This window comes from Pipistrellus kuhlii, unplaced genomic scaffold (genome assembly GCF_014108245.1).
Source record: "Pipistrellus kuhlii isolate mPipKuh1 unplaced genomic scaffold, mPipKuh1.p scaffold_m20_p_16, whole genome shotgun sequence".
In the NCBI taxonomy this organism is placed as follows: domain Eukaryota; kingdom Metazoa; phylum Chordata; class Mammalia; order Chiroptera; family Vespertilionidae; genus Pipistrellus; species Pipistrellus kuhlii.
The window spans coordinates 30,884,524-30,908,821 of record NW_023425471.1 but is presented as its reverse complement, the minus strand read 5'-3'; the positions used below and the strand labels follow the sequence as shown (position 1 = coordinate 30,908,821).

The following is a 24,298-nucleotide window of genomic DNA, read 5'->3' as shown; positions in this document are numbered from 1 at the left end:
CACTGCCTAAGGCAGCCATTCAGCTCACAGATGATGCCAACCTACATGATCTTTCCTCCAAGTTCCTACAGTGCTTTTTTTGTAGATACCACAGTTTAGCACCAAATTACAAATTATTTCAACTACATTAATTTTTATCCCACAACTAAATTATAATATGTTCTTTAAAGGCAGAGCCCCCGCTGTTACACTTTTTCTGGATTCCCCCATGGCTAGTATAGACCTGTAAATTCCCTGCCATCTGATCCCCCTCACCCGCCTGCTTCTCTATTTTCAGCCCCAGGACTCTCTGGCGCTTTAGGTCACTAAATCCTCTGGTCTCTTATTTCCCTGTTCCGTTGCTCTGCTGGGAGAAACTGAGAATTTGCCGTATCTGTCCAACTTTCTTTTCTCTTTCTAGCAATCTCCAGACTTCAACCCTTTACTCTTCATAGGACAAGACTGGAAATGTTGACAGTCAGGAAACTGCTGAGGCCCTGTGAACGCCTTCCTCATTAAAAGTACTGATCTTCCAAGGTCTGGTCAACTGAAATGGTACCTCTAGGCTACCTGTCCCCTGACTGCTAAGTAGTATTTGGGGGGCAATTTCCTCTTCTTCATGCAGAACCAAAGTTCTGTAGGAAAGGGTTACCCAAATTTGACTCCTCACCCACCCCTATCTCCAACTTCCAATTCAGCAGGAGCAAAAAATGGGTCTAAAAGCTCTTGACATCTTTATCAGGATTCAGAACCCCTTTGAATCATATAAGACTTGGGGATAGGTTTGAGCTTTCCAAATCACTGCAACCAGAGCTGATTTATAAGAACTAGCTGGCAATCCCAAGCGGAGAGGACAGAGAGAGAGAGATGTGCAGCAAGTGGATATATTCCAGTCACAGAACACTAGTTGATAGAAAGTGATGTGCAAGGCCTGGAGAATCGGTAGCTAGGATGGAAGAATGGATTTCTTCTGTAGAATTATGAGTTTGGACTGTTAGAATTTTTAAAAGATACCCAATGCAAAATCATTCGTGTATGTTCTGGGCCTTCTCTTTTCCCTGTAAGCTCCCTGAGGACAGATTTTTGCTTATCCTGTTCTAAGCCACTTCCTCATCAGTATCCTCCATAGGTGGAATCTGGGCCTGGAGTCAAAACACAAGGGAGTTCCCTGAAGCCCTCACCCCTAGAATTTTTTTTAAAAAAAATATGTTAAAATGATCGTCTCAGTTAGCACTGAAGGCAAAGAAATACTACCACAAAAGGCAGCATGGAATCAGGGGGTGAAGGATTTTTCCAGGCAGTTCTGATGGAGGGAAGGATTGAGAAAGGGGGGTTATTTATTTAAGAGAAATTATTTATTCTTTAAATAATGGCTGTATTGTGATATAATTTATAGACCACACTATTTGCTTATTAAAGTATACAATTCAGTGGTTTTAGTACAATGTTGTGCAGCCATTACCACTACCTAGTTCCAGAATATTTTCATCACCTCAAAAAGAAACCCAATACCCATTAAGTTTTCACTCGCCATTACTCCTTTCCCCCCTCCCCCACCCTCAGCCTAAAAAATCACTAATCCACTTTCTATCTCTATGGAATTTTTCTATTCTGAACAGTCCATATAAATGTGATAATATAATTAATATATGACCTTTTGTGTGTCTGGCTCCTTTTACTTATCATAATGTTATCAAAGTTCATCCATTCTGTAGCATATGTCAGTACTTCATTTCTTTTTATGGTGAATAATATTCCATTGCATGGATATACCACATTTTATTTATCTATTAATCTGTTGGTGGAATAAGGGTTTGTATTAGTGTTTTTCAGAGAAACAGAATGGGGAGGGGAAGGGAGAGAGAGAGAGAGAGAGAGATTTAAGGAATTAGTTCACACAATTATGGGGCCTGGTTTGTAGACATGCCAGCAGGCTATAAATCAGGAAAGAGGGGATGCAGTCTTGAGTACAAAAGCTGGAAACAGGCAGAATTTTTATGTTGCAGTCTGGAAGCAGAATTCCTTCTTTTTCAGGGGGCCTCAATCTTTGCTCCTAATCTGTTTTATTCAATATCTACTAATTTAAATGTCAATCATATCTAAAAAATACCTTCACAACACATCTAGACTGCATTTGACCAAACAACTGGGCACCATAGCCTAGCCAAGTTGTCACATAAAATTAACCATCATAGAGTTGTTTCTACTTTTTGGTTATTATAAATAATGCAGTTAGGAATATTTGTGTACACATTTTTGCATAAACATGTTTTCAATTCACTTGTGTATATGCCTACAAGTAAAAAGTTGGATCATGTGTCAAGTACATGTAAAATTTTGAGGGATTGCCAGACTTTTCCAAAGTGACTGCACCGTTTTATATTTCCATCAGCAGTGTACTTCTCCATATCCTTGACAACACCTGTTATCTGTCTTTTTATTATAGCCACACAGTGGTTTTTTATTTGCATTTCTGTGATAGCTAAAGTGATTGATTCTCTCTCTCTCTCTCTCTCTCTCTCTCTCTCTCTCTGTGTGTGTGTGTGTGTGTGTGTGTGTGTGTGTGTGTGTAAGTCATTTGAATACCAGCTGGTCATGTTCTTTCAATTACTTCAATAAACATTTATTTGTAAATATTTGTAATAGCAACAAGCAAGGCAAAGATCTCTGCTCTCAGGGAGTATAGAATACATTTTGTCCTTTGAGGGTGTTGCTGTCCAGCATTTGAACCCCCTTATTTGGGGGAGAGAATATAGGAATCTTGATAGGAAGCAGGTCTCCTTTACAGTCCAGGCATAGGCATGTAACTTGGGCTCACTCAATCCAAGGATCCATCCCTTGAATATGGAGCCAGTGACCCACAGAAGTGGACAATCTTCTCCAACTGAGACAGTCATGAAAATGTGCTTCTTGGTTCTCCCAAGGTGGAGAGTGTAATTGACCTTTGTTCCAGCAGTTGTGCTCTCATTCACTCCAATATTTGCTGCTTTGCTTTGAGGCTACACTGCTCCCAGCCAATGACTAAGCATTGGGATACTAAGTCAGGTCAATTTCAGGGAGACACACGACTATGTGACCTGTGACTTTGGCAACAGGACATTCCATTAGCCTTACTAAACTTTATTAGCACTGCACTTCAGTCTATGACGCTTTCTATCCAACCTTCTTTCCTTCTCTCACCCATAAGGTCAATTTTACACCAGTCAGACAGCTCTCCAAGTTTCCTCCAGCTTACTCACTATTTTCTCTCACAAGCATTTTCCCCAAGAAATCTCTTCCATGTCTAATCCCAGCTTGGTATCTGCTCCTCCAAGGACTTGAGCTAACACACTAACAGTGCTAGCAGTGACAGTGGTGGTAACTATGGCAGCTGTGTAGCTTTGAGTCTGATTTTCCAATGAAAGGTGTGATTTATGAGCTATTCAATTTGCTTTCAAGAGAACATTTTCTTCTTAAATTAGCCAGTAAATTTCCGTTGCTCTAACTAAAAAACCCTCTAGATCAGTGGTTCTCAACCTTTCTAATGCCACGACTCTTTAATACAGTTCTTCATGTTGTGGTGACCCCCACCCATAAAATTATTTTGTTGCTACTTCATAACTGTAGTTTTGCTACTGTTAATGAATCGCAATATAAATATCTGTGTTTTCTGGTGGTCTTAGGCTCTACAGTAGGGGTGTCGAACTCAATCAGAGAAGGGGCCAAAATCTAAAATCCAGCCTAAATCGCGGGCCGAATGGTTTACTGAACAGTCATAAACTGTCATTGTGATGGAAACGCAGCGGAGTGCAGTGATGACAGCACGGTGCGGGCCACATTGCAAGGCCTGGCGGGACGGATTTGGCCCGCGGGCCTTGTGTTTGACACATGTGCTCTACAGCAATGATTCTCAACATGTGAATCACGACCCACAGGTTGAGAACCACTAGCAGGGTCGCCTAAGACCATTGGAAAACATAGATATTTACATTACAATTCATATAAGTAGCAAAATTACAGTTATGAAATAGCAATGAAAATAATTTTATGGTTGGGGGTCACCACAACATGAGGAACAGTATTAAAGGGTCGCAGCATTAGAAAGGTTGAGAACCACTGATCTAGATTATATAAAGAAGGGACAAAGCATTCAATTATGACACAGCATGGTAAGGGTTATGATAGATTCACATAGTCTGTGGGAGGACGTAGGGAGCACCTAATTCAGTCTTTATGAAATTTCAAATGAAATAATTGGAATTGCTAGTCAGCTCTTGTCACTAATTTTATAGTCCACCTCAAATTCAAATCTAATGATCATCTTCCCAATTTACCATTCCTTGGGCAGTAGTTCTCATAGTTAAATTCCCAGAATAATTATTTGGGGAGTAGGACTACTTGCAGATTCCAGGGTCTCATCCTTTGAGCAATGCAGATGCTCAGAGAACCATACTTTAAGAAAAACTATCCTAGGGACAGTTTTACAATCTGTCCCTAGAATGATGTTTATCTGTTATCATAGTGTACATTTTATAAATATTGGTAGCAGTTGGCCCCTCTGTGGCCTGGGCCAGAGTTAAGACAGACTTAAGAGTAATTCCATACACAAGGGACTGTCCCTGACACCAAAACCCTTGATTTCCTAAGGCTGCCCACAACAATATCACCTGTAGTTTTCTCCCCAATAAAATTCAGTAAGAATTAAACTATCTGCACAACTTTCATGTTCTTTCTTATGGGTCAAACTATGTCCTTGACATACTCAACCTATGACCAGGGGAAGGAGATATTCTATCAGTGCCAAGAAGAGAGAGGGATTGCCCTATCTGGATTGCATGCTGACTCAATGGCTAAGCTAAGAGTAGAAATCAATAGGCAAGATCGAGAATCATGTGGTATTACCAGATCAAATCCCCAGCATGCCTGCCTTTCCTACTTGACTTTACTATTAATGGGTCCCAAATCATAGAAGATTTCAGCTCTAAGTTTTAAAAGATGAAGTTATTAGTGGGAAAGTCAGAACAGCCAGCAAAGTAGGTTAAATTAAGTTAGCAAAGTCAAACTCTAGAAAGAGAAATCAGGTGAAGACAGAGTAGGGGGATCACAGCAAACCAGTTAATGCAGTCTTCTCAGTTGAGACAGGGATCAAGCCATGCTGAAGAGTTTTGTTATAGACTGCAGTAAAAACAAACAAACAAAACAAAAACAAACAAAAAACAACCACTGTGGGTTTTGATCTTGGATAGTTTCTACATCTCTGTGTGATTTTAGCCCTTTCTGGGATCTCTAAGATCCCTTGTAGCTTAACATCCTGTGACATCTGTGTGGTTAGGCATGTCTAGGCATCCTAGAATCTGATTCCACATGTAGTACTGTGGTTTTATAAGCATCAAGGGACTGAACAAGCCAATGATAGAAGTGTATTAAAAAATTTCTCCTAGAGATATACTCTCACATGTGAAACATAACATTACAAATCGTAAGCATGATTTGTAATAGACAAATATGGACATCCACCAACAAAGACTGGTTAAATAAATTCTGGTACATCTCCAATAATTACAGAATACTGTGCAGCCATCTAGCCATAAAGAAGCTCTGTGTGCACTGATATGAAACAGTATTCTATATATTAATTGAAACAAAGCAAGTTTTAAACTAGCATTTATGGTATGTTATAATTTGTATAAAATGAAAGGTTGAATATATACAAGTATGAAGATAATATTTCTGGGAGATACATAAGAAACTGGTAATAGTAATGAATCCAGGGAAGGGAAAGGAACAACTAGGGAGATGGTAGGGAAAGTATTAATCTGTTCAAAACATTTTTTAATAACCTTAACCAACCATTATCACAGACCCATCTTTTTAAACCATGTAACAGAACCTAAATGAAGAAGTTAGGAGTACCTTTGTTACTGAAAACAGAAAGAAGAGTTAAAGGCAAGTTCTTAGTTTAGCATGTCTCAGAAGTGTCTAGGTGGCTAGCTAGTTTCCTTCCCTGTCTGTCCTCAAGACTGGAGAGTTCATCTTGAGTAAAGCCTAATGCAGCTGACTGTCAAAGGAAACTGAAGAGGCCAAGAGAAGCTTTTGTTCAGGTGAGACCTGCATGAAGAGAGAAGCATCAGCCATCGAGTTAACAAACTACATACGAAGTTAAACACTGTGGACACTGAGAAAGAACGTACCTACTAAGAAGAGCTCCTGGTGGCTAACTGGGCTCCGTTTAAAAACACACACACAAAAACACAGAGCCGAGCAGCCATTTCTTACAGGGGCCTTTCACGAAAACTGCACTTCAGGGAGAAGCCTGTACTGAATTACCTGCCTCTGCACTGAACTGCCTATCTGCTTTGTGTTTCTGCCATGTGAGCCAGCCCTTATAAAAGATTCCTGGAATGCTTTTTCAAGAAAGGATGGAGACTTTACCCATCCAGTCAGAGCTGTGCAGCTATATCCCCATTCATCATCACCAACCAATCAAAGCAGCTCATTTCTGACCAATCAGGACAGTGCCTTTTAGACCAATCAAACTGCATCGATTTGAGTCCTCATTTGCATGAGGATGAAACAATTAGGGACTAAGGGTGGGGACTTTTGTCTATATATGCCAGCTTCCCACTGGATCAGGCCCTGAACTTACCATGTACACTGAAGATTGTGTTTTTCTGGCTGAGCTGAAATACCAGATATCTTGCCAGAGCAGGCAGGCACGGGAGCAGAGCTGTTTATTTATTTTAAAATTTTATTGAACTTATGGGGGTGACATTGGATAATAAAATTATACAGGTTTCAGGTATACAATTCTACCGTACATCATCTGTATACTGTGTTGTGTGTTTACCACCCCAAGTCAAGTCTGCTTCCATCACCATTTATCCCACCTTTACTTTTCTTCTTCCCAACCCACCTTCCCTCTGGCAATCACCATACTGTTGTTTGCCTCCATGAGTCTTTCTTTCATTTTATTTTCTTAATACCTTCAACCTTCTCGCCCAATACTCAAAACTCTTTCTTCTGACAACTGTTAGTCTGTCCTCTGTATCCATGAATCTATCTCCACTTTATTAGTTTATTTCTTTCATTAGATTCCACATCATATGTAAAATCATATGGCATTTGTCCCTCTGCCTGGCTTATTTCATTTAGTATGATACTCTCCATCCATGCAGTCACAAAAGGTTAAGATTTCCTCTTTTTTTTAAAAAATATATTTTATTGATTTTGTACAGATAGGAAGGGAGAGAGATAGAGAGTTAGAAACATTGATGAGAGAGAGTCATCGATCAGCTGCCTCTTGCACACCCCCTACTGGGGATATGCCCACAACCAAGGTACATGCCCTTGACCAGAATCGAACTCGGGACCCTTCAGTCCCCAAGCCGATGCTCTATCCATTGAGCCAAACCGGTTTTGGCAGATTTCCTTTTTTTTTTTTTTTTTTTCATCTGAGTAGTATTCCTTGGTGTAAATGTACCATGGATTTTTTATCTACTTATCTACTGATGGGCCTTTGGGTTGCTTCCAAATCTTAGCTATTGCAAATAACACTGCAATGAACATAAGGGTGTATATATTCTTTCGAATTAGTGTTTAATGCTTCTTTGGATATATTCTCATAAGTAGAATTGCTGGGTTATGAGGAAGTTTCATTTAAAAAAAATTTAAATAGATGTAGATGTGCCAGCAACCACATTGATTTTTTCCTCTTTCTTTCTTTCTTTCTTTCTTTCTTTCTTTCTTTCTTTCTTTCTTTCTTTCTTTCTTTCTTTTTTTTCTTAAATAAAAACATCGATGTGAGAGAGACACATTGATTAGTTGCCTCCCACATGCATCCTGGTCAGGGCTGGTAATCGAACCTGCAACTCAAGTATGTGTCTTTGAGCTGGAATCAAACCCATGACCTTTCAGTGCCAGGGCACTAACCATTTACCTACACCCACCAAGACTTTGTTTTTGTGTGTGTGAATCATAATCGAAAGACATTCTAACCACTGAGCAATACCAACCAGGGTCCATTTTTAATTTTTTGAGGTAACTCCATACTGCTTTACAGTGGCTATATCCAAGTCAATGTACATTCCCACCAACAGTTCACAAGGGTTCCCTTTTTTCCACATTCCTGCCACTTATTGATGGCAGCCATTCTAGCAGATGTGAGGTGATATCACATTGTGGTTTTAATTATCATTTCTGTGATTAGTGATGATGAGAATCCTTTCAATTGTCTACTGACCACCAGTATATCCTCTTTAGAGAAGATATTTATGTCCTTTGCCCATTTCTTAATTTCACTGTTTGTTTTTTGATGTTGAGTTTTATAAGTTCTTTATAAATTTTGGATGTTAACCCCATATCAGATGTTTCAGCAAATATGTTCTCCCATTTAGTGGGCTGTCTTCTTATTTTGTTAATGGTTTCCTTTGCAGTGCAAAATCTTTTCAGTTTGATGTAGTTTCATTTGTTTTTCTTTTGTTTCCCTTGTCCTAGAAGCTATATCAGAAAAAAAAAAATATTGTTACAAGAAATGTCTGAGACTTTACTGCCTATGATTTCTTCTAAGATTTTTATGGTTTTCAGTCTAACATTTAAGTTTTTAATTCATATTGAGTTTATTCTTGTGTACAATATAACTTCTTTTTTTGCATGTATCTGTCCAACTTTCCCAGCAGCATTTATTGAATTGTCTGCTTTTACCTTATTGTATGTTTTTACCTCTTTTGTCAAATATTAATTGCCTATAAAGGTGTGGGTTTATTTATGAGCTATCTATTCTGTTCCTTGATCTATATCTCTGTTTTTAATGGCAGTACCATTCTCTTTTGGTTACTATGTCCTTGTAGTATAGTTTGACATAGACAGCATGATAACTCCCACTTTGTTCTTCTTTCTCAAAATTGCTGTGGCTATTCAGGGTCTTTTGTGTTTTCATATAAATTTTTGGAATGTTTGTTCATGTTTTGTGAAATATGCCATTGATAGGAATTGCATTGACTATAAAGGTTGCTTGGGATAGTCAATTTTAATATAATTCTTCCTATCCAGTGAATGTGGTATATGTTTCCACTTGTATATTCTTCAATATCTTATAATTTTCTAGTATAGGTCCTTTTACATCCTAGATTAAATTTATTCCTGTTTGTTTGTTTTTTGTTATTTTTTAAGCAATTATGAATGCAATTGTTTACTTAGTTTCTCTTTCTGATAGTTCATTATCGGTGCTTAAAAATGCAAATGAGTGAGGACAATACTGATGGGAACTGTGGTACTAAGGGTCTTGGTAACTGTATTTGTTGTTTACTAGCCAGTGAGAAAGTTCAAGACTAAGTAAGACTAGATAACCATAACAACCCTAAAAGGAAATAGTCTGATTCAATGATTTGACTCATGCACATAAGACAAGGGAGGAATGAGAGGTCAGGGCGGGGCGGGGCTAACTCCTGACTCCATTTTGTACTGTGGGGCAGGGCGGAGCTATCCTCCATTTTGTGTAACTGGACCCTAGCCCTCACCCAACCAATCAGGGTCAGCCAAAGCAGTGACATCACCACCCCTATAAAACCCTTTGACCTGTCAAAGTTCGGTCTTTCTTCCACCACGCTGTCAGGGTGAGTGGAACAGAGCCCATGTTAGCATGGAATTCAGGCTTTCTGCATTTGCATTGGACTCAGCTCCCTGGTGGTCCGTGGAGATCACAAAATCTGGGTGTAAAGCTTAGGAGCACATAACCTGGACCTGGGGGTTTTGGAGGGTTCGCATGGGAAGGTGGCTACAGGGTAAAGGACTGGCAGAGGCAAAAATGTCAGGAAGAGACTCAGGCTTTGCATTAGACTCACTAGAGAATTTTAAAAACAATAGTAGTTACTCTTATCCACAGAGGACATGTTCCAAGACCCTGAGTGGATGCCTGAAACTGGGGATAGCACTGAACCCTATATGAATTATGTTTGTTCCTACATATGCATACCTATGATAATTTATAAATTAGGAACAGTAAGAGATTAACACCAATAACATAGAACAATTTTAACACTATCTTATATAATAAAACCTAATATGCTAAATAAATAAATAAATAAATAAATAAATAAATAAAAACGCAAATAATTTCTGGGTATTTGTTTTCTATCTTGCTACTTTAACTCATTTATCAGTTTTATTTGTGTGTGTGTGTGTGTTTGTTTTTTGTTTTGTTTTGTTTTGGCAGAATCTGTATTGTTCTAATTTTAATGCATTTTATTTTCCTTCTTGTATGATTGCTATAGTTAGGACTTCCAGTACTGTGTTGAATATAAATGGTGAAAGTGGACATCCCTGTATTGTTCCTGATCTTAAGGGAAATGCGTGTAGATTTGCCCATTGAGTATGATGTTGGCTGTGGGTTTGTCATATATGGCCTTTATTATATTGAGGTATGTTTCCTCTATTCCCACTTTGAAGAGAGTGTTTATCATAAACTAGTTGCCAGGAACATGGATTTGTGCACATTGAAAGGAAATTAATTAGAAGAAATATTTTAAGATCACTATTCACCCTTTCTCTATAATAGAAGTGTCAACCAAATTCATGATCAACAATGACAGATGGAAACACACATGTGCTATTGGCACCCACGAGAACTATATATATATTTAAACTTGCTTAATTAGTCCTGCTTTCTGATTTAGCTAAACTTTTTTCAGCCCAGTGAAGCACCCCAACTTCTCTTTCAGGTAATTGTCAGAAACACAGGTAAATATCAACATGAAGCAGATTATTATTGTAGATCACAAAGGGAGAACAAAGGGTAAAGTATTTACCTGCAGCAGTGTTTGACTATATTCTGCACAGTGAGAAAACCTGAAGTCATTTTTTAAGGTCCACCATTTCTTACTTCTTCTCAGTCAAGTCAAGTTTCTAAGCTTTCTAAATCTCTGTTTTCCAGGTAATGAAAAGAAAACAGGATTCTGATGAGTTTCCTATCCACCTACTCCAGGACTTCTGTGAGAATCAAATGAGATGAGGCACGGGAAAATGCTTCACAGACATTTGGTTAAAGTGTGAAATGTTTTCACCTGGCTAAAAAGCAAGCCGTGTTCTTGGGCTGAAGAAACTGCAAGGAGACTAGTCACTAGGGAGAGAAAGCCAGGCCTTGCTACGTGACATCATTACCCAGCTCCCACAGCGATTGTTTCTGGGCTGGGCTGTGGGCCACATTTTGTGCCATGGAATCTCAGTAGCGTCAGCTGCAATTTGATAGGGTGTTGCTCTGGGTGGTGGCAGGTCCTGTGTCCCACTTGGGGGAAGCTGAGTGTTGCTTTGTGGGAGCCAGGTCCATGGTGCCATTTCTCTGTAAATGGCCAGTGCACATCATGGCAGCTCCTGCATTGAGCGACTGCCTCCTGGTGGTCAGTTTGTGTCATAGCAATCAGTTGGATGGTTGGATACTTAACATATTAGCCTTTTATATATAGAGATAGGTGCTGGATTTTATCAGATACTTTTTCTATATCTATTGAAATGATCATGTGGATTTTATCCTTCATTATGTTTATGTGATGTTTCATGTTTATTAATTTGCAGATATTACACTAACCTTACACCCTTATAATAAATTCCAATCATGGTATATGACCTTCTTAATGCATTGATGGATTTGGTTTGCTAATATTTTTTTAGCTTCTATGTTAATTAGGGATATTGGACCATAATTTTCTCTATAGTGTCTTTATCTGGTTTTGGAATTAGGATAATGCTGGCTTCGTAAAATGAGCATAGAAGTCTTCCCTCCTCTTAAAATTTTTGGAATAGTTTGCTAAGGATAGATGTTAGTTCTTCTTTGATAGTATGGTAAAATTCACCTATGAAGCCATGGGGTCCAGGACTTTTGTTTGTTGGGAGTTTTTTAATTCTTCAATTTCACTAGTTGTCATCTATCTATTCAGATTCTCTGATTCTTCCTGATTCAGTTTTGGAAAATTGTATGTTTCTAAGATATTCATTTCTTCCAGCTTATCCAATTTGTTGGCATATATTTGTTCATAATATTTTCTGACAATCTTTTGTATTTCTGTGATGTCAGTTGTTACTTCTCATCTTTCATTTCTGATTTTATTTTTGTGGGGAGTTCTCTCTTTTTTTTCTTGAGAAAAAAAGCCACAAAGGCTAAAGTAAGAGACAAAGAAGGACACTACATGATATAGGGAACAATCCAACAAGAGAACATAACCTTATAAACATTTATGTACCCAATGTAAGAGGACTTAAATATGTAAAAGTTAAAGTTTTGTCAGTTTTGTTTATCTTTTCAAAGAACTAACTCTTGGTTTCATTGACCTTTTGCATTGTTTTTATGGACTCTATGTCATTTATTTCTGCTCTGATTCTGCTCTTCCTTGTTCTCACTTTGGTCTTTGTTGTTATTTTTTCAGTTCCTTTAAGTGTAAAATTAGATTATTTACTTGAGATTTTTCTTGCTTCTTGAGGTGGGCCTCAAGAACTTCCCTCTAGGGACTGCTTTCCCTGTGATCTACAGATTTTGGGTTGTTGTGTTCTCGTTTTCATTTGTTTCAAAGCATCTTTTGATTTCTTCCTTGATCTCATTGTAACCAATCCATTGTTTAGGAAAATGTTATTTAGCCTCCATGTCTTTGTGTGTTTTTCAGTTTTTGTCTTGTGATTGATTTCTAATTTCATACCATTATAGTTAGAGAAGATGTTTGATATGATTTCAGTTTTCTTAAATTTGAGATTTGTTTTGTGTCACCTAACATGTGGTCTACCATAAAAAATGTTCCATGTGCACCTGAAAACGATATATATTCAGTTGCTTTGGGGTTAAATGCTATGAAGGTTAAATGCTAAATGTTAATGCTAAATGTTAATGTTAAATGTTAAATGCTAAAAATCCATCTGATCTAGCATGTGATTAGAGGTCACCATTTCCTTGTTGATTTTCTGTCTGAAAAACTTATCCATTGATGTCAATGAGATGTTAAAATCCCCTACTATGACTGTATTACTTTTTATCTCTCCCTTTATGTCCATCAACATTTGCTTTACATATTTAGTCCCTCTAAAGTTGGGTGCATAAATGTTTACAAGGGTTATGTTCTCCTGTTGGATTGCTCCCTGTATCATTATGTGGTGTCCTTCTTTGTCTCTTAGCCTTTATTTTAGTCTATATTTTCATATATGTGTTGCTATACCAAATTTTTTTCATTTACATGAAATATCTTTTTTCAAACCTTTACTTTTAGTCTGTATGTATCTTTAAATATATATATATATATATATATATATATATATATATATATATATATATATATATATATTTGATTTTTGCAGAGAGGAAGGAAGATGGACAGAGAGTTAGAAACATCAATGAGAGAGAAACATCGATCAGCTGTCTCCTGCCCGCAACCAAGGTGCATGCCCTTGACTGGAATTGAACCTGGGACCCTTGAGTCCGCAGGCCAATGCTCTATCAACTGAACCAAAGCAGTTAGGGCTGTATGTATCTTTTGTTTTGAGGTGGGTCTCTTGTAGTCAGCATATATATGGGTCTTTCTTATACATTCAGCTACCCTATGTCTTTTGACTGGAGCATTTAAGCCATTTATATTTAAAGTGATTATTGATAGGCACTTATTTATTGCCATTTTTATTCTTTATGCCTATGTTCCTCCCTCATTCTCTATTTTATTTCAGATACTGTATTCTTCATTTCTGACTAGTCTCTTCTTCTAGCTGTCCCTTTGACATTTATTGCAATGCTGGTTTGGTGGTAATACACTTCTTTAGCCTTCTTGGAAGCTCTTTATTTCACTTTCAATTTTAAATTACAGCCTTATTGGATAGAGTGGTCTTGGCTTCAAATCCTTGCCTCTAATTACTTTGAATACTTGATGCCAATCCCTTCTTGCCTGAAATATTTTGTTGAGTAATCAGCTGATAGTCTTATTGGAGCTTCCTTGTCGAACATGAACTACTTTGTAAGTAACACTTTGCCTTTCTCTTGATGCTTCTAAGATTCCCTTTTGTCTTTTATCTTTGCCATTTAAATTACGATGGGTCTTTGTGCAGACTTCTTTGGGCTCATCTTGTTTGGGACTCTGTGTTTTCTGGACTTGTGTGTCTTTTTCCTTTACCAGGTTAAGGAAGTTTTCAGTCATTATTTATTCAAATATATTCTCAATTCTTCACTCACTTGCTCTTCTCATTCTTGTACCCCTATTATTTTGGATGTTGTTATGCTTCATGCTGTCTCAAAGGTCCCTTAAACCTCATTTTTCCCCCATTCATTTTTCTTTTAGCTGCTCTAATTGGGTGGTTTTTTTTTTTTACCTACCTTTTCTTCCAAATTGCTAATTCAATCATATGCTTCATCCAACCTACTTTTTATCTTTTCCAGCGTATTTTTTTATTTCAGATACTGTATTCTTCATTTCTGACTAGTCTTTTTTTTAATGGTTTCTATGTCCTCTTTCATGCTATTGAGCATCCTTGTAACCATTACTTTGAATTATGTATATGATAAATTGCTTATCTCCATTTAATTAATTTATCTTAAAGTAATCAGTCACTTTTTTTTTTTTTGAAATACCGTATGTTTTTATTGCTTTTTAGGTAGGGGCAAAGGGAGAGCAAGAGAGAGAGAGAGAGAAACATTGGTGAGAGAGAAACATCAATAGGTTGCCGCTTGCACACCATCTACCAGGCATGTGCAAACCAGGCATGTGCCCTGGCTGGGAAATGAACCAGTGACCTCTTAGTGCATGGGATGATGCTCAATCCACTGAGCCATACCAGCTGGGTTTGCATCCCTTTAATTTAGATATTTTTTTGGAGAATTTTCTTATTTCATTTGGGGCCCTTTTTCTTTGTCTCACCATTTTTCCTGCATCTTTGTGTTTGTTTCTATGTATTAGATAGATTTGCTGTGACTTCCAGTCTTCATGGGAATGGCCTTATGTAATAGGTGTCTTGTGGGGCTTAATGACACAGTCTGCTTGATACCTGAGCTGGGTGCTCTGGAAATCTCCCTTGTGTGCATCATCTGTGCCTTCATGTTATAATTGAGTCTTTATTTCTGTTGGCCCATCTGTGCATGGGATAGACTCTCAGGTTGGATGACTGTGAGGCTCAACCCTGACCATAGCATGAGAGCTGCTGTGCAAGTGCCGACCACATGAAGCAGAATTGCCTCAGCAAGGTTTAGTACCTGCTGAGATCTCCCTTTGGATATGCAGTTTGTGAAGCTTATTGGATCCTACTCTGATGTTGTCTGAAGCTAGTCACTGGGTATGCTGCTTCTGGGCCTCTTGGGAGAGACTCTAGTGTAGGCCAATATTAGACACTGTGCATGACCCTGGGCAACCCGTTTGGAGTTATAAGCAATCCACAGTTTATGGCTGCCTCCACTGGGCTTGGTTGTGCATGGGGAGGACCAAGCTGTACACCAAGACTGGCTTTTACCAACACCAGGCCAAGGGGCAGGTCAGCAAAAGTCCCAAAGCACCCCATAATCCATCTCCACCTGCCTCTGTCTGCTGGCTGCCAATTAGGCTTAGTCACTGAAAGAGCCTCTGATGGAATCAAGATGACGAGGGTAGTGGATCCCTCATGGGGTGCCTTTCAGACTTCAGGATAGGTGGTGGATGTGATTCCCCACCTGAGTCACACAACTCAGTCTGTCCCAAATTTTTGCACTGAATTAAGTAGTGCAGAGCCAAATACTTTGTTCTAGTATTCACGGCCATCCACGACCCGGCTCAAACCCACCTAATTCCTAATATGAATGTTCTATTCTAGAACTGACTTTTTTCTTCAAAATTCTCATACAGGAGGTATTTATAACTCTAAATATTTTCTTATCCCCTCCAGCCCATTTAGAATGACCTTACTGCCTTGTCTCCTATGCAGACACTGAACATCCCTCAAGGTCACACCCAAGTTTCATCTGTTCTCTGTAAGTTCTACAGCCCATAAGGGTATTCTCTTTTTCTGAACAGAGTCTCTACTGTCTTACCCCCGATCCATTTTGTATTTACCTGGTTTCAAGAGGATATGCCTTGCTTCCTCAGTTAGAGTGATGGTTGACAGTACTCACACATGGCTCTTTAAATTTAAACTACAATAATTATGATTAAATATAATTAAAATTTCAGTTTCTCTGTCACAGTAGCCACATTTTAAGTGCTCAGTAGCCACATGTGTATTGGTCAGTGCAGATAGAAAACATTTCCACATTACAGACAGCTTGGACAGCTTGTTAGGAGTTTGCTATGCTGTCACAGCTCTAGCTACTTTCTTACACCTATAACCATAGCTTGCTTCAAAGATAAAGTAAATATGTATCCTGACCACAAAAAAATGAGAGATTTTCTTTTTTATTTATAATATCATTTTTTATTTGGGTGCTTTGATGACAACATAGAATTGAGTTCATTTTAGAGAAATTATTTGTAGTAATTATTTTTTAAAGTTTTTTAATTGAAATTATTGGGGTTATATTGTTTAATAAAATTATATAGGTTTAAGGTATGCAATTCTGTACTACATCATCTGTATATTGCATGATGTGTGTTTACCATCCCAAGTCATATCTCTTTCTGTCACCATTTATTTCACTTTGAACTTTGATTCCCATGTATAGTAATAATAAGTAGCTCAGAAGAGAAATCTGATATAAATAACACTCAGAATTTCTAATTAAGCCTCAAAGCCCATGCCTTTTCTCAGTTGTCACCCTCTCTATTACATTTGGCATTATATAGAGTAGATTTCACTCTCCTACTCAAAATGCTCTCCTCCTTTGCTTCCAAGATACTGTAACAATAAGAATGAGCATCACTAACTTATTGAGCTCTTACCACATGATAGACACTGTGCTAAGTGTCTTTACCATTACCACTATTTTACCACTGTGCTTTACCATTATCACTATTTTATATATGAAGTATCTAAAGTTCAAAGAGGTTAATTGATTTGTTTAAGGTCACAGAGCAGGTTAGTGGTGATGCTGAGTATATAAACCTCTTTTAAGGCTCCTTCTTGAGTCACTACCAGGTCAGATGTCCAAAACAGGCAGGACAGACCATCAATTCCAACATCAAAGAACAACAACAAAAAAATTATTCAAGGCAGTCTCCTTTTTTTCCTGCCCTTCTAAAAGTTTACCTTATTCTATCTTACATACCCTCTGATAGATTTTCAAGGTCTTAACAGCCCGGGGAATTTAAAGCCAATTAATACCGTGTTTCCCTGAAAATAAGACATCCTCCGAAAATAAGACCTAGCACAACTTTGGGAGAAAAAATTAATGTAAGACACTGTCTTATTTTCGGGGAAACAGGGTAATTGAGAAAAGGTAACTACAGTAGGTCAGGGAGAGAAGGGACTGTTTACTGCCTTCCATTTCCAAGAATTCTGTTTTCTCCTAAATACCTTATAGGTCCTTAACATTAAAACCTGTGTTGCTCAAAACTTATAATTTTGATTCAAGTACTCTGTCAATAGTCCATTTTAATTACACCAAAGACCATTTACAGCTTTTATATTCTGTGACCAGAAGTTGCAGCCAAAGCTAATCAGAGAAGTACTGAAGGAGTTCGGCTTTATGTTGGAGCAGTGACCTGCTTACTAGTGTTTCACATTACCCTGTTTACTGATACTCTTAAGCAGGTCAAACTCAGCATTCATGGCCAGTAGACAGAGGGTGAGGATGTAGGGGAAAAAAGCTTATAGCAACCTTGCCCCCTACCTTTGTGTAAAAGAATTAGTTAACCCTATTGATTCCTCAAACTCACCAGGCTCCCAAAATGTGTTCTGATCTACACAAAGCCTAGCTACTGGAAACAGGGAGCTAAGTTAATGATTGTGCAGACCCTTTGGAATTTGAAGCCTCCATTACTTAGGTTAAAGAAGAATATGGAATATGGAAAATCTCTGTCACCCTCAATTTTGCTGTGAACTTTAAACTGCTCTACAAGATAAAGTCAGGTGGAGGAGGAGGAGTAGAAGAAGAAATAGGAATACTGGCTTTTTGTATAGCTCTGCAACTAACTGGATTTGTGTGTATGTTTGTATAAATATTTAGTAAGAACTTTTTTCTTTTATTATCTACGAGAGGCCTGGTGCATGAAATTCATGCATGTGTGTGTGTGTGTCTCTTAGCCCAGCCTGCACCCTCTCCAATCTGGGACCCCTTGAAGGCAGCTGGACATCCCCCTCACATTCCAGTACTGCTGGCACCCAACCACTCACATGCCTGCCAGCCTGATCACTCCTAACAACTCCCCTGCCAGCCTGATCAAAGCCTAACTGTTCTGCTGGCCTGATTGCCCCTAACTGCTCCCCCCCCCCGCCAGCCTGGTCACCCCTTACTGTACTCCCCTGCCAGGCTGGTCAACCCTAACTGCCTTCACCTGCCAGCCCATTCACCCCCAACTGCTCTCCCCTGCAGGCCTGATTTCCCCCACCTCCCCTCCCCTGCAGGTCTAGTCATGCCCAACTGCCCTCTTCTGCCAGCCTGATCACTTCTAACTGCCCTCCCCTGCCGATCATCTTGTGTCCACATGGGGGCAGCCATCTTGTGTGTTGGAGTGACAGTCAATTTGCATATTACTCTTTTATTAGATAAGATGCTTTTATCATAAACATTATAGGATATTTTACATACATGTAATTATACAGAATCTTATGTGACTTTTTACCTCAGTGAGGTTTTGATACATTTTACTCTAGTTCTGTGTTGCTACATGTACTTATAATTCATTTTAAGTGCTTTATGGAATTCCATCAAATGAATACACCATAATTTATATATTCATGTGTTGATGGTCATTTGTTTTCCAGTTTTTACTATCACAAAGAAAACTCTTCCATGGACATTTGTTTATGCATGTGTATCCTTGTGTACAGATGCAAGAGTTTCTATTGATTAAAAATCTGAGTGGACTTACTTGGTCATAGGTTGTATATAAGTTCAGCTTCAGTAGATATTGTGAAATAGCTTTCCAAAGTACAAATTTACGCTACTACTAAGAGTTGATGAACGTTCCAATTGGTCCATGTCTCTATCAATACATGGTATTGTTGGTGTGTGTGTGTGTGTGTGTGTGTGTGTGTGTGTGTGTGTTTCTTTCTTTTCTTTTCTCTTTCATTTTAGCCACTCTGATGGGTATGTAGTAGTATCTTGTGTTTTTAGTTTGAATTTCCTTGATAACTAGTGAGCTGGAGCACATTTCATAGGTTTATCTTCTGATATGCTTTCTTAAAGCAGATATAGACAGGGATAAGAAATAAGTGAGAGGAAGTACATAGCAGGGAGTAGGACTGTAAAAAAAATTAATACAAATGAAACCACATTAAAATGGAGTTGGTACTGCCATCCCAGAGGAACTGCCGTATATGTATTCTGCCTCAAACCTGTGGAATGTTAAAACGGGGCAAAATAACCTTGGAGTAGGCATTGTGTCCCAAAGAACTGATGCAAAGATAACAAGAAAGCATATATTATGACTACTAGACTGAAAATTAAAAAAAAATGTTTAGAATTAGCATCATTATGTTAGCTTATCTGCACCACTTGAAATGCCTTCCTTCTATTGAAGTAATTGTTCCCCTTTCCTTTCTCATAAATACTAATTGCATTTGTCTCCAAATTGGAAGATCATTTGGGCTTCTGCCTGAATCAGTGCATCCTGAATAGCTTTTTAATTTTAATCCCAAATGCTTGTTGCCTTTCATTTTGGCTTTTTATTTTTAGATTAACATGCCTAAGAAATTGGGATAGAAAGCAAACACTGTAGAAAGGAAAGCCTAAGGGCATTAAATCAAAATTTCTGAGCAGACCAGTTTTCTGCATACTAGCTAGGTATACACAGATTCAGGAGTGTCTTAAGTGCAGCAGCTACAGGTGCCATAAAGGTGCATGTAAAAGTGCACATAAAATATGTTTGAAGTCCAATAATAAAAAACTTCTGGCAGCAACCTGGTCCAAGCTCTCCTTTCTACATCAGCAGCAGCTCCAATTGCTTCCTGGCATCTCTCATCAGTTTAGGTTCCCAACTGCCTCTTAATGCCCCTGTCTCAAAAAATGATAGCACTGGCTTTACAGATTCCAGCTAGAAGGCCAGATGATGCCAATGTTAAAGAGCACAGAAGGTTAAATATTCTTTCTCCCCAGCTTTATTGAAGTATAATGACAAAATACAACTGCATATATTTAAGGTGTACAACAAGATGTTTTAATATAAAAATAGTGAAATGATTCCTACAATCAAGATAATTAACATATTTATCACTTCACATAGTCACTTTTGTTGGTAAGTGATCTTTCTACCCAGCACTAATCAAACAACTTTCCACAGCTAAGTGGTGGTCTTAAGGTAGCAACCTTTATTCACAGTGTATAATCCTGGACACTGGTTCTAAATAGGACAGAGCAGAACTTATTCACAAATTATTGTGTAGGTATGTTCTAACTTGTCTGGGGGCTACCTAAAGGACTGATACAAGCTTCTGGTCTCTGTTTTGTCTAATTCAGCATTCAATCAGGGGAAAAAGTGATGGGCATTGCTTGAAAATATTGTAAGGCAAACAAAACCCTGCAGCTGCCTGGGATAAAGATTATGTTGAGCAATGTAATATACCACCCAAAGCCTGAGAGGAAAAGACAGAGAAAATTCCTTTGAGAAATTAGAACATTCAAAAGTGAGTGAGTATACTGGGGAATTTAGAAAGCCACAGACATATGCAGGGAAAATGCATGATCAGAAAAGACTTTAAGGTTTCACCTCTGGTTAATTTCCAGGTTGAGTTCAAGCAGGAAGTGAAGTCTAAGTCCAAGGTGTAAACAGCCAGAATGAGGACTGAAGGAGTCCTTGAACACAGAGCCAATCTACAAAGACTGAAAAAAAGTGAGATGTTTGTTTGTTTTAGGTCCTAGTGTTCCAAATATCTCTTCAAAATACCAGGTAAAAATGAGCTAAAATAAACTTCAGTGACAACACATAACATGGAATAAAGTTTTTGCAAAAATAATTTGGAAAGATCACTAAGTAAACAAATGACAACAACCCTCAACAATCAAAAACAGAAAAACTAGGGGAATGAGGAGAAGGTGATTTCCAGATTTTATATATATATATATAATTTTTAAGTGTAACTTTATTGTTGAAAGTATTACAGATGTCCTCCTTTTTTCTCCCATTAATCCCCTCCACCCTGCTCCTGCCCCACCCCCAGACCTTCACTATTGCCTGTGTCCATGAGTTATACACATATGCATATAAATTCTTTGGTTAGTCTCTTTCTGCCTCCTCCCCCCTCTGAAATTTGTCTGTTCCATGCTTCCATGTCTCTGAATCTATTTATTTGTCAGTTTATTTCGTTCATTAGATTCTATTTATAAGTAAGATCCTGTGATGCTTGTCTTCCTTTGACTGGCTTATTTTGCTTAGCATAATATTCTCCAGGTCCTTCCATGATGACTCTAAAAGTAAGAGATCCTTCTTTTTTATAGCTACATAGTATTCCATGGTGTAAATGTATCACTGCTTTTTTATCCACTCATCTACTGATGGGCACTTAGGCTGTTTCCAGATCTTAGCCAATGTAAATAATGCTGCTATGAACATAGGGGTGCGTATTTTCTTTCTGATTGGTGTTTCATGTTTCCTAAGATACTAGTGACTTAGTGCACAAAATTCCTGCACATTAAAAGAGAATTAGACTTTCTATTTTTTTTAATATATTTTATTGATTTTTGTACAGAGAGGAAGGGAGAGAGATAGAGAGTTAGAAACATCAATGAGAGAGAGTCATTGATCAGCTGCCTCTTGCACACCCCCTACTGGGGATATGCCCACAACCAAGGTACATGCCCTTGACCGGAATCGAACCTGCGGCCCTTCAGTCCCCAAGCCGACGCTCTATCCATTGAGCCAAACCGGTCCCGGCAGAGAATTAGACTTTCTAGAGAGACTCCTGGAAGATGGCTGCAGATTGGAAGGCAGACTACAAGGTAGTGTGTGAGAGAAGGAAAGGAGAGTGTATTGGACGCACAGGGAGTGAATATTTATGGGTGAGGGACAGCTATACACCAAGGGATTATGGGAGAGCGTGCTGGGACAGCTATACACCAAGGGCCTCAGGAGAGCGTACTGACTCGGTCATGGCACAGGTCGTCAGCTAAGGGCAGCACCCTCGCTACGCCAACGTCACATTCCTGGTTATCCTGGGACCGGCCGTGTAAAAGGAGATGTGCGGGCGACTCGTAGGGGCCTGCTGATGGAGATCGGGTTCCTGCCATTCACCTGCGTCTCTCCAACACCTTTGTCCTGCCTGGACGGTGAGGCTCGTCAGAGGGGCGTACCTCCTGCGCACACACTCCCCATCCCCTGGCTGTGACAACACAGCTGGGCGTGGGCCACGCCACCTAGAGGAGGAGAGATGCGGGAGGCCCCAGGGAGTCTGTGCTGACCGTGGGGCGTCCATGGCCACCAGTGGCTGAGACCTTGGGAAAGTGCCGCGGGCTGGTAAGACCGGCAGGTCAGGCAGGTGGGAAGGCAGGTAGGAGAGCCGGAGTGCGGACGGGACAGACACCGTACAGGGTAGTTGCTGCACTGATGACAAATCCAAGGTCACCTGCTCTCAGACCTGGTTCCATGGAATGAAGCAGGAGCAGGAGCGGGAGCTGCTGCCTGCTTTGGCGGTCTGCTGCGGGGCTGCCTGCTGCTGGGCTGCGGCTGCGGCTGCGCGGGAAGGCTGGGGCCGGGGGACTTCGCAGGGGGAGAAGCTGACTCTGCACTGTAGCCATAGTTCTCATTCCCATTTTTTAACTTTGGCTCAAACGTTTCTTGGTTTGTCTCCACATCTGCAGATTTCCTTAGAGAACTGGATTCTGCTTTCTCTTTCCGGGAGACACAGCAGCAGCAGAGATGACAATCAGAACAATGATCAGGATGAAAAGCAATGAGAATGACACTGCAAGTAGGACTATGGCCCAGGTAGGCAACGAGGCACCTAGTTGATCAGCACTGCCTTGGACGGAAAGAAAGGCGAATCCCTCGCGGCCACTGTTCTGGAGGCTGCACTTGATGCGCCCCGTGTCGCTGAGCTGCACGTCGTTGATGATCATGTCGGAGGTGAAGTTGCCGCCCTCCGTGTAGTTCTCGGCGGTGAAGCGGTTGCTGGTGATGATGACCTCCTTGGGCGTGATGCTCAGAACCACCGGGCCGTTCAGGGCCCACATGAGGAGGCTCCAGCCCTGGGAGATGGTGCAGTTGAAGCGGGCCTCCTGGCCCGCCCGCAGCTTGGCGTTCTTGGGCACTTCTATGATCTGGTAGCCGGATCCAAAGGCTGCTAGGCCAGCCACCACGACCAGCGCGGCCAGGACCCCTTTGCAGCTGCCGTCCATCCTGGCATCTTCTCACCCGAGGCTTCGGTGGAGGGAGACCGGGACTCGGGGTGCCTAAGAAGAGGCCAGGGGGAAGCACTGGGGGAGACAGGAGCAGCAGCCAGAGTCCTCATTCATTCAGTCGCATCCCCCAAGCCTAAACGGCCATCCTCGCCCCCGAGAGGCACTGCTTTTTTTTTCTTTAAATCCTTGCTTTTCATTGGTAAGCCCAAGTACATAGGATCCCCCAATTGGGGACACTCTCCGAGACTGCAGAGGAAAGTTGTTTTTGTGGAACCTAGGGATCAGAGCAGGGAGTAACGATAAGAGAACCAGCTCTGGGGCAGTCCATACTCCTAAACCAGTATTAAGTGCGACAGTGAAAATAATATCTAAATACTGCCTAGCCCTTTATGGTCGGCCGCCGCCGCGGTGCTCTCAGAGTAAGGTGACCAATGGGCTGTAGGCGCTGGGGCACGAGACGCGGGGTAGGCGGGGAGGGTGGGCGGAAGGGGTGAAAATCCCATCACGGAGAAATCAGCCTGGAAGTTCCCGCCTCCTGCGACACTGAGGAGGCGGGTCTGAGAAGGGCCACTGCTTTCTCCAGCGAGGAGGAGGGCGGAGCCCGGCTCAGGGATAAAAGGCAGTGAAAGAAAGCCCTTTTTTTAAAAATCGTGGAGAAGGGAGACAAAATGGCGGAAGAATAGACAGGCGGATTCTGAGCCCTGTCCCAAACAGAAAGAGAGAGCAGCTGACGGTCTTGTGCTGTGAGTGTTTATCAGCAAGCTGGGAGACAGTGATCACCAGAAGAAACTGCTGGGGGGCCGCTGACAAGGCTGCCCCTCCCAGGGAAGCACCCACACAGGGCTACCTCCCTTCCCAGAACTACCTACCGGCTTGGACGGGGAAACCTCGCCATCTTGAGAGGAAGAACCCGGATCCCAGGCGGCCGAA

The 24,298-nt window shown here is 40.2% G+C and overlaps 1 protein-coding gene across 1 annotated transcript; it reads right to left on the bottom strand.

The window, feature by feature from the left end:
- Positions 1-22,648: 22,648 nt before the first annotated feature.
- LOC118720082 (immunoglobulin superfamily member 5-like) lies at positions 22,649-23,435 on the bottom strand. Its single transcript, XM_036440038.2, has one exon. The coding sequence runs from the start codon at positions 23,363-23,365 to the stop codon at positions 22,835-22,837; it is 531 nt and encodes a 176-aa protein (XP_036295931.1). The 5' UTR covers positions 23,366-23,435; the 3' UTR covers positions 22,649-22,834.
- Positions 23,436-24,298: the final 863 nt, after the last annotated feature.